At 68.9% G+C, this 9,852-nt stretch overlaps 2 protein-coding genes across 2 annotated transcripts; one reads left to right on the top strand and one right to left on the bottom strand.

The window, feature by feature from the left end:
• The first annotated feature begins 174 nt into the window (after positions 1–174).
• CD164L2 (CD164 molecule like 2) lies at positions 175–5,132 on the top strand. The gene is made up of 6 exons (XM_041421080.1): positions 175–269; positions 1,693–1,797; positions 2,116–2,193; positions 2,354–2,419; positions 3,040–3,202; positions 5,037–5,132. Exons 1-6 carry the CDS (start codon positions 185–187, stop codon positions 5,041–5,043), a joined length of 504 nt encoding a protein of 167 aa, XP_041277014.1. The 5' UTR covers positions 175–184; the 3' UTR covers positions 5,044–5,132.
• A 312-nt stretch (positions 5,133–5,444) lies between these two features.
• Positions 5,445–9,797, bottom strand: LOC121344826 (synaptotagmin-like protein 1; the record flags this gene model as incomplete). Its single annotated transcript, XM_041421081.1, has 11 exons — positions 5,445–6,043; positions 6,377–6,582; positions 6,656–6,755; positions 6,823–6,901; positions 6,966–7,127; positions 7,215–7,317; positions 7,392–7,558; positions 8,395–8,545; positions 8,742–8,869; positions 9,105–9,144; positions 9,662–9,797. Coding segments are annotated over 11 exons (1,412 nt in total), but the record flags the coding sequence as incomplete, so codon positions are not given.
• Positions 9,798–9,852: the final 55 nt, after the last annotated feature.

Raw genomic sequence — 9,852 nt, 5'->3', positions numbered from 1 at the left:
CAGGTGTGCTCAGGTGTGCTCAGGTGTTCACAGGTGCTCACAGGCGCTCCAGCCCGCGCAGCCCCGGCTTTCCCACGGCCGGTGGGTGTGTGTGGGTGTCATGGGGGGCTCACCCCCGGTGAGAGCCCCCCGCACCCCCGGGCCGGGCCCGCCGGGCCCGGGCCGAGCCGAGCCGGGCCGGGCCATGGCCCCGCCGGGCCCCGCGGCGCTGCGCTGCGCGCTGCTGTGCGCGCTGCTGTGCGCGCACGGAGCCGCTCCCACCCGCGCAGGTACGGCCGGGGGCGCGGGGGGCAGCTCGGGCCTTCGCGGCTTTGGGGCAGCTGAACTTTCCTGTGCGGGTTGGTTTTTTTCCCAGGGGTTCTCTCGCCCCCACGGGACTCGGTGGCCAGACCTTGGTGCGGGGGAGAGGGACCCCTGCCCCCGCTGCCAGCCGTGCTCGGGGGGCTGGGACCCCCGGGGACCCCCCTGGGCTGCAGCGGGATGAGCGGCGTGCTGCGTCCAAACTCCTCCCCAAAAAGTGTGGGGATCTGGTGGGCCGTGGCGGGGGTCGGAGCCGTCCCCCCCTTCCCGAGAGCTGCAGCTCCGGGCATTAATTATGCAAAGCCCGGGCGTCCTCCTGCTCCCCCTCTGCCATCCCCGGCTGCTGCAGGGACACGATTCCACCCCGGCTCACCCCGGCGGACCCACGCGTGTTCCCGGAGCACCCCGGGAGAGGGGCTGCCCTCAGCCGCCCCCTCCCTTCCTTCCTCCCTCCCCACACCTGACGGCAGGAGCGGGAGCTGACAGCGTTGGGCTCAAACGTCTGTTCCTGCGCCTGCCGAGATAAAAATAAATTATAAACCTGCCTAAAGCCTTGCGAACACAGTCCTACTTTCCCATTGGCTCCCGGCAGGTCTCCAAATGCTGGAAGGGGGGGCCAGCGGCGTGCCCACCTCCCCTCCCGTAGCCATGGCGATGGGGCCGCAGCATCTCCACTTCCTGCCTTGGCCACCAGTTTCCCCCTTGGCTTTTCCTGGGAAAGAAGGGAAGGGGCTTTTCTCCCCGCCGCGCATGGGTTTGGGGTACCCTGAAAGCCGGGGGGCTGCAGCGGTGGCTCCAAAGGGTGCCCAGCCCGGGGGAGGCAGCCCGGGGGACCCCAGCCCGGGGGACCCCAGCCCGCAGAGCCCCCCGAGCCCTGCCGGGAGGGTTTGCCCGGAGGAGCGCACCCGGCGGGGAGCGGCTCCCGGCTCTCTCCCGGGATGGAGCAGAGGCGGCGCGGGCAGGGCTCCAGAGCTGTGAATTAATGATGAGCGTGTGGGGAAGAGCAGCTCCGGGGGGACTCACGCCCCAGCGGCCGAGGGAACGGGGGTCCCGCGGGGTGGGCTGGGGGCACAGGGGCGGCACCGCTCGGGTAACCCCGACCAGGCTGCTGCTGCCTCATCTCGGTTCATCCTCCACCAAAGGATCCCTGGCCGGGGCCGGGGGTGTTTCCTGCCTTGTGGGTGATGGGGGAGCCCTGTGTGAGCTGGGGGTGTCCCCTCGCTGGGGGCTGGTGATGCTGTCCCCATCGGGACCTGCTGGGTTTGGTGTATGGGATCTGCTTCATTCCTGCTGCTGCTTCGTCAGAATGGCCCCTCCCTGGGGCCGGGGGTGCAGCCCCCTCCCCGGTGCCGCAGGGGAGGCACCCCTCACCCCTTTGCCCGGCTTTGGCAGGAGAGTGTGGCAAGCTGAGGTCCTGCGAGGCGTGCACAGCCAGCAGCCGCCCCCACAACGGCACCGACTGCGTCTGGGCGGGCTGCGGGACCCCCGAGGAGCCAGGTGAGGGGCTGGGCTGGGTGGGCACAGAGAGGGGCTCTCATCAGCCCTCCCCAGCCCCGTCGCTGGCTCTCAGCACCCTCGGATGCCCAGTCCCAGCTGCTTTCACCATCAAGGCCCATCTCAAAGCACCTGCCGGGGGCTCTGCCCTGCGGGGTGCAGCTCTGAGCCCCCACTCCCAGACCCTCAGGTGGATGCCCACCCCTGGCAGTGAAACCTCCTCATCCCAGCCCCTCAGGTGCCCAGGGCAACCCTGGGCCTGCCCAGCACTGGCTGCCCTGCTTTGGGATCCCCGGGAAAACTCTGCTCCTCTTCCCGCAGGAGCGGGGAGCTGCGTGCAGCGAGGCTCAGCAGCGCCGGGGAGCTGCGCCCTCTACAACAGCAGCGCCCTGTGCCGAGGTAACCCCGAGCCCAGAGCCCCCAGACCCTCTGAACTTGGACAGAGGTGCTGCTGCGGGAGCCAGGGCCGTGGGGATGGAATCCCACTGGGACAGGGACAGGTGTGGCAGCGTCCCCCGCCACCCCTTTTACCCCTTCCCTCTGTGCCTGCCTTCCCCAGCGCTGAAGTCCCACACGGAAGAACCTCCACGATCCCCCAGCAAGGAGCCAGTGACACACTCCACAAGTGAGTGGGTCTGGGGAGGGGTGGGAGGCCGTGGGACGGGGGCCTGGATGCCCCAGGGACCAGGGGCTCGTCCCAACAAGGCTCTTCCCTCTCTGGTTCTCATCCCTTTGGGAGGGACGAGCGGAGCTGACCGCGGTGTTGGGCCAATGGATGCGCCTGCTGTGCCAGGTCACAGCCCTGTCCTGTCCCCCCTCTCCGCACGGGGCAAAGCAGTGGCTCATGGCGCCCACCAGCCCTCCAGGAACAAGCCCTGATTCCATCCTTGCTGGGAATTGCCACCTCCAGCCTGGCTGGGAGTGGAGCAGGAGCCTCTTCCAGGAAGGGGGAACTGGAGAGCGCAGCGGGAAACCTGAGCCCGGAGCCTGCTGAATTATTGATCCCCTGGGATCTTCTTGCTGCTGGCTCCTTTCCTGCAGCTCCAGCTGCCCTGGCATGGCAAGGGGCTGAGCCCACCCCAGCAGCCACGCGCTGGTGGGGACAGCCCAGCCCCACGCTGGGAGCTGCCATTCCTCTTTTGGCTCCTTCAGCCCCCAAATCCCCTCTCTTGGGTGGGCACACCCGCACTCAGGGGTGCCAGCAGCACTCGTGACTCCCCAAACTCCCCTTTTCCCCGGGCCCAGGGACCACCACGAGTGCCCCTCTGACGGGCAGCCCCGAGTTGCACCCGCCCGGCTTCGACACGGCCAGCTTTGTGGGGGGCATGGTGCTGGTGCTGTGCGTGCAGGCCGTCGCCTTCTTCGTCATCAAGTTCATCAAGTCCAAGGACAGCACCTACCAAACGCTGTAAGGGAGCCAGGGGGGGACCCGGGCCAAGCCCACCCTGAGTCAGGACTGGGGTCTCCCCGGGCTGTGTCCTGTCCCCCCGCTGTGCTGTGTCCCTTTGTGCCAGTCTGTCCCCACGCCGCAGGGGACGATTTGGGACATGGAAGGGCTCATGTCCCCCTGCCGGTCCCCCGGTGGTTGTCCGGCTGTCCTGCCCCCTCTGTCTGTCGCTGTCTGTCGGGGTCCTGGCTCTGAAGGGATCGGGAGGGTGCCAGGTGTGTCCCAGCAGTGCCAGGAGCTGCTCGCTGCTGTCCCTGTGCCCCGGGGTCGGGAGGGTGCCAGGTGTGTCCCCCAGAGTGCCAGGAGCTGCTCGCTGCTGTCCCTCTGCCCCGGGGTCGGGAGGGTGCCAGGTGTGTCCCCGAGGTGCCAGGAGCTGCTCGCTGCTGTCCCTCTGCCCCGGGGTCGGGAGGGTGCCAGGTGTGTCCCCGAGGTGCCAGGAGCTGCTCGCTGCTGTCCCTCTGCCCCGGGGTCGGGAGGGTGCCAGGTGTGTCCCCGAGGTGCCAGGAGCTGCTCGCTGCTGTCCCTCTGCCCCGGGGTCGGGAGGGTGCCAGGTGTGTCCCCGAGGTGCCAGGAGCTGCTCGCTGCTGTCCCTCTGCCCCGGGGTCGGGAGGGTGCCAGGTGTGTCCCCGAGGTGCCAGGAGCTGCTCGCTGCTGTCCCTCTGCCCCGGGGTCGGGAGGGTGCCAGGTGTGTCCCCGAGGTGCCAGGAGCTGCTCGCTGCTGTCCCTCTGCCCCGGGGTCGGGAGGGTGCCAGGTGTGTCCCCGAGGTGCCAGGAGCTGCTCGCTGCTGTCCCTCTGCCCCGGGGTCGGGAGGGTGCCAGGTGTGTCCCCGAGGTGCCAGGAGCTGCTCGCTGCTGTCCCCCTGCCCCGGGGGTCACCGTGTCTGATATGGGCACCGTGCCCCCTCTCTCTTTCCTTCCACGCTGCCAGAGAGGACAACCAGTAGGTTCTGGGTGCCGGGGGTGGGCAGGGGGTGTCCCCCCGCACCCCCGGAGCTCCAGCCCTGCTCGCAGCCCCCCGGGCCCTCCCTGCTGGTTTGCATGGCGGGTGTTTCCCAGCTGGTTTTGTGTGTCCTGTCCGTTGTTAGCGAGGGAAAGGAAGGGGGTCCCCCCCTCGCCCCCTTTCTGGGGGGCAAGCCCCCCATACAGCCCCTTCTGCCACCGGGGTGAGGTGTCCCCAGTGCCCCCAGCCTCGCCCTGAGCCTCCGTGACAGCACGGGGACGGCAGGGCTCCCACTTTGGCCCCAGTCTGGCCCCAGTTTGGCCCCATTTGGCCCCAGCAGCCCCCTTCCCACTCTCGGCATCCCCTGCCCCACTGCCTCCCCACAGCCTTGGGGCTGGTGGGCCCCTTCCCCTCGTGGGCCCCTGGGTGCTTTTCCCTGTGCCCCCTGTGCCCCCCGTGCCCGCCCCAGGAGCGGAGCCAGGGCCTCGCTGTGTGCTTTTGCTGTGCCTCTGTGTGCTCTGGGGGGGCTTGGGGGGCCCCTCTCCCCCACCCTCTTTCTGTGTGCTGTTTTGGGGAGGGGGCTGCGTGTCGTGTGCCGTGGGGTGACACTTGTAGCTCGGGCTGCCCCCATTAAACTCTGCCAGGTGGAGTCTGCGCTGTGTCCGGGGGTCGCTGTGGCTGGGGGGGTGCAGGGGCTCCCCCCCCCTCCAGTGCAGTCCAGCCCCCCCCGTGGCGTGGGTGGGCACTGGGGACACCCCCAGCACCCCCTCCCTGGGTGCTGCGAGGGGCTGGGACCCCCAGGGTGAAGCCCCCGGGGCCTTTCCTGCTACGTGTCCTCTCTGTCCCACGCCCCAGGATCTGAGGTCCCTCCAGGCTGGGGGCGCTGTCCCCCCCCCGGGTGAAGAGGCCCCCGCTGGTGTCCCCCTGCCCCGGCCGGACTGTCCCCCCTGCACAGCCCCCCCACGACTATGCAAACTGGGGACACCGGGGTGGGACGGACCCCCCAGCCCCGGCCCCCCCGGCTGCTCCCAGGGGAGGCAGCTGGGCAGGGGGGCCCCTCCAGCCCTGAATTCCACCTGCAGCCCCCCACCCTGTGCTGGCCAGACGCCCAGGGCACCCCGGGACCAGAGGACACAGGGCCCTGGGGGGCACTGGGGGACACTGCTGGCCCCACAGCGGGCAGAGCCTGAGCTGGAGCAGGGGGCACAGAGACAAATAAAGGATTTTCCTGTAATTTCTGGTGTCTGTGTCATTGTCACAGCTCCTGTCACAGCTGCTGTCACCCGCAGCCCCAGCAGTGGGGCTGAACTGGGACCTCCTGGCTGCAGAAAACCATCGGGGGTTTGGTGCTCTGCCCCCAGGGTGGGGCTGGTGGGCGGCCCAGTCCTCCCAGTGTGGGTGTCCCGGGGACAGGGCAGCCCAGTGAGGGGTACCCCTCCAAAAAAAAGGGGCATCAGTGCCCCCCAGCCCCAGGCTGTGCCAGGGCCACCCCCGGGGATGGAGGGCACGGCCCCACACTGGGAGCAGCAGCTCCAGCCCCACAGCCGAGGGAGAGGTCAGGGTGTGCTGGCCAGGGCAACGAACAGCCAGCAGCAATAAAATCTGCCAGATGTGCCCTCGGGTGCCACTTCATTGCTGCCGGAAGGGAGGGCACACACGGGTGTGCGTGTGTGACACAGTGACCCCGCGGGTGGCACAGCTGTGGCACAGCTGCCCTGGGGGCTACGCCCGGGGGGCCAGGTTGGTCCGCAGGGGCAGCAGCGCCTCCACCCAGCGCCGGGGCTGCTCCAGCAGCTGCTTCCACACGCGCTGCTCCTCGGCCGTGGAGTCCATCCAGCCCACGGGCAGCCCGTAGCTGCTCCCTGCGGGGGACACCCGGTGAGCCCGGGATGGGGACAGCCGGGGGGATGGGGACAGCCGGGGGATGGGGACACCTGGGGGATGGGGACACCTGGGGATGGGGACACCTGGGGGAATGGGGACACCTGGGGGATGGGGACAGCCTGGGGGATGGGGACACCCCAGTGGCTGGGGACACCCCGGGGGGCTGGGGACACTCTGAGGGGCTGGGGGACACCCCAGGGGCAGCGGACACACCGGGGGCAGGGGGACACCCCGGGGGGCTGAGGACACCCCGAGGAGCAGCGGACACCCTGAGGGGCAGGGGACACCCCGGGGCCGGGCCCCGCTCTCACCGGTGCCCAGGCTGAGGCGGATGCCGCCCAGCTGGCGCTTGGCGAAGGCCTCGCGGTGCCAGAGGGTGAACTCGGCGCAGGCCTCGGCCAGGTCCCTGGCCTGGAAGCCGTCGTACACCATGGTGTGGTTGAACAGGGGGCTCAGGCTCCTCCGCACCACCCGCGTCTTCTGCCGGCTCGCCTTGCTGTCGTCCGGCAGCACGTAGCTGGGGTGGCACAGGGTGAGGGGGACGCCCCGGCCGCCCCCACGGGCGTCCCCCCCGTCACCCTCGGCCTTACCACTGCACGAAGGCGTCCACGGTGCCGCCGTGCAGCGGGACGAGGCTCTGAGTGTCCTTCACCCAGATGTGCAGCTCGCCCGTGGGTGGCATCCCCCCTCCTGCCGGGCCACGAGGGTCAGGGGCACGCTGGCACGCCGGCCCCCCGCCGCCCGCGGCCCCTCTCACCTTCCGAGCCGCCGGGGATGAACTTGAGCGCCAGGTTGAGGCTGCCGCGGCTGGCGAGGCCGTCCGAGGGCACGGGCGTCTGGGGAGCACGGGGGTTACGGGGGCAGCGCACAAAAAGGGGGGCTGGGAGGAGGGGAGCTCACCCGTGGCTGCAGGCTGAACCACTCGGGCCGCGTGTTGGCCCAGTCCCAGGTGCCCAGGGCCACCTCCACCTCCCCCAGGAAGAGGTTCCTGCCCAGGCTGTCGTGGTGCCACACGGACAGGTTCAGGGTCCGGCCCTGCAGGTCCCTCTTCTCCAGCTTGTACTGGTGGGGAGGGGACACGGGGTGAGATCAGCCACCCCCACCCATCCAGTCTGAACCCCCAAACCCACCCGAAGGGGGCTTAGAAACCTTGAGGGTCTCGTTGAAGACGGGATCCAAGCTCCTCTTCCTCACGGCGGTCTTGCGCTTGCTGCGGTTGGACTTGTCGGGCAGCAGGTAGGTCTTGATGTACCTGGGGCCAGAAACCGAGCTGGGGCGGGGGCCAGGGGCACCCCTGGGCAGCGCCCCCGAGGGCCGGGCACTCACGGGTCCGAGCGCTGCTTCTTGGCCTCGGCCAGCTGCCGGCAGCGCAGGACGTGCACCTGCAGCTCCTGCTGGGCCGCGTGGTAGCGCAGCGAGAACTGCACGCAGCCGCGCACGGCCACGCGGCCCAGCTCGGCCTCGCTGTACAGGCTCAGCAGGCTCCCGCTCAGCTGGGGACACAGCAGGGCTGCTGGGGGTGCCAAAGGCAGCCCAAACCAGCCCAAAGCCAGCCTAAACCAGCCCAAACCAGCCCAAAGCCAGCCTAAACCAGCACAAACCAGCACAAACCAGCACAAACCCAGCCCTAACGCAGCTCTAACCCAGCCCAAACCAGCCCAAACCCAGCACAAACCAGCCCAAAACCAGCCCAAACCCAGCCCAAACCCAGCCCTAACCCAGCACAAACCAGCCCAAACCCAGCTCTAAAACAGCCCAAACCCAGCACAAACCAGCACAAACCCAGCCCAAACCCAGCCCAGCACAAACCCAGCCCTAACCCAGCCCAAACCAGCCCAAACCCAGCCCTAAATCAGCCCAAACCCAGCCCTAACGCAGCCCAAACCCAGCACAAACCCAGCACAAACCCAGCCCTAAAACAGCCCAAACCAGCCCAAAACCAGCCCTAACCCAGCTCTAACCCAGCACAAACCCAGCCCTAACCCAGCCCAAACCCCAAACCCAGTTCCAAACCCCATTCCCAGCCCCATTCCCATCCCCACTCCCATTCCCATCCCCATTCCCAGTCCCAGTCCCAGCCCCACACCGTGGAGGAGCTGAGGCTGGACACGCCCAAACCAGCCCAAAACCAGCCCTAACCCAGCTCTAACCCAGCACAAACCCAGCCCTAACCCAGCCCAAACCCCAAACCCAGTTCCAAACCCCATTCCCAGCCCCATCCCCATTCCCATTCCCACTCCCAGTCCCACCCCTAGTCCCAGTACCAGCTCCACTCCCACCCCCATTCCCACTCCCAGTCCCAGTCCCACTCCCAGTCCCAGCCCCGCACCGTGGAGGAGCTGAGGCTGGACACAGAGGAGCTGGTGCTCAGCAGGCTTGGGGGGCTGTGGCCGTTCTGTGGGGGCAGTGGGTCTGCGGGGGTCTGATCCCTCTGGGGGGTCTCTGCTCTCTGGAAATACAAAGAGGGGTCAGCACCCCCCCTTGGGCCCCCAGACCCACTGAGGACAGCCAGCCCCCAGCAGTGCCTGCTGCTCGGGCACAGCCCATGCTGTGCTGGCTCTGTGCAGTCCCCCAGGTCCCCAAAACCCCACAGACCCCAAAACGGGGGGCAGGAGGGGGGTCCCTTGAAGGGCCGCAGTGGGGGCAGGGGGAGGCTGGGGAGCAGTGCAGGGGGGCTGCAGCTCCCAGACCCCCACAGCCCCGACCCCACCCCGCTCACCTGGCTGCTCCCTCGCCGGGATGTCACCCTGCAGCCCGGGCTGTGACACCGGGGTCCCCTCCACGGCCGGGGCGGGGGGGCTGGGCTGGGAGGGAAAGGGTGAGAAGGGGACCCCGGGCACCCTCTGCTCCCCCAGCTGCGCCCCCCAGCCCGGCCCTCCGGGGAGAGGATGAGGGACGGGGACACCCCCAAGGACATTTTGTGGGACATTTCCCATCACTCCCAGTGCAGCACAATCTTGGGGTGGCGCTGGGGGCGCTGCAGGTGAGCCCCCCCACCACCGGGGCTCAGGTGATGCTCAGCCCCCGCCAGGGACCCACCTGGGGCTCAGTGGCCTCCGGCACCTCCTCTGGGGGGCAGCTGCGGGGAGAGACCACCGTCAGTCTGGCCCAGAGGGTGACAGGCAGAGCCAGGACGGTGGGAGACACTGGGGTAAGGGACAGACAGACAGACGGACACTGGGATAAGGGACAGACGGACAGACGGACACTGGGGTAAGAGACAGACGGACACTGGGATAAGGGACAGACGGACACTGGGGTAAGGGACAGACAGAGAGACGGACAGACGGACGGACACTGGGAAGGTGGACAGACACAGACGGACAGACAGACACTGGGGTAAGGGACAGACAGACAGACGGACACTGGGATAAGGGACAGACGGACACTGGGAAGCTGGACAGACAGGTGCTGGGGTGGTGGGAAGCAGTGGTGCATGGATGGTGGGAAGGCAGGCCCTGGAATGACGGACAGAAGGACAGACGGACACCAGCCCTGACTGCGCCGTCCCCTCCCCCAGGGCTCCTGCCCCCCCCCCAGCCCCCTTGTGCCAACAGCTCCAGGGCGCCTGTGGGGTGACACCCTTCCTTCCTCACCTCTCGTCCGTCTCCAAGGCACCATCCTCATCCTCATCCTCATCCTCATCCTCATCCTCATCCTCATCCTCCTCCTCCTCTGCCCGCGGCTCACCGATGGCCCCCAGGCTGGGGCCGCGCTCCAGCTCCCCGGCTCCTGGGGCACGGGGGGGCTCAGCGGGGCAGCCGCGGCCCCCCCGCCCCCCGAGCCC

Source organism: Onychostruthus taczanowskii, unplaced genomic scaffold (assembly GCF_017590055.1).
Source record: "Onychostruthus taczanowskii isolate IOZ18803 unplaced genomic scaffold, ASM1759005v1 scaffold680, whole genome shotgun sequence".
NCBI classification, from domain to species: domain Eukaryota; kingdom Metazoa; phylum Chordata; class Aves; order Passeriformes; family Passeridae; genus Onychostruthus; species Onychostruthus taczanowskii.
Note: the sequence above shows the minus strand (reverse complement) of the source record. Positions and strands in the feature narration are given on the sequence as shown.

Excerpts from the sequence above, each read along its gene's own strand:
- CD164L2 (XM_041421080.1), top strand. The coding sequence starts at position 185 with ATGGCCCCGCCGGGCCCCGCGGCGCTGCGCTGCGCGCTGCTGTGCGCG. Across the intron at positions 1,798-2,115 it reads CGGGACCCCCGAGGAGCCAG|GAGCGGGGAGCTGCGTGCAG; the intron begins GTGAGGGGCTGG and ends CTCTTCCCGCAG. Across the intron at positions 2,420-3,039 it reads GCCAGTGACACACTCCACAA|GGACCACCACGAGTGCCCCT; the intron begins GTGAGTGGGTCT and ends CCCCGGGCCCAG.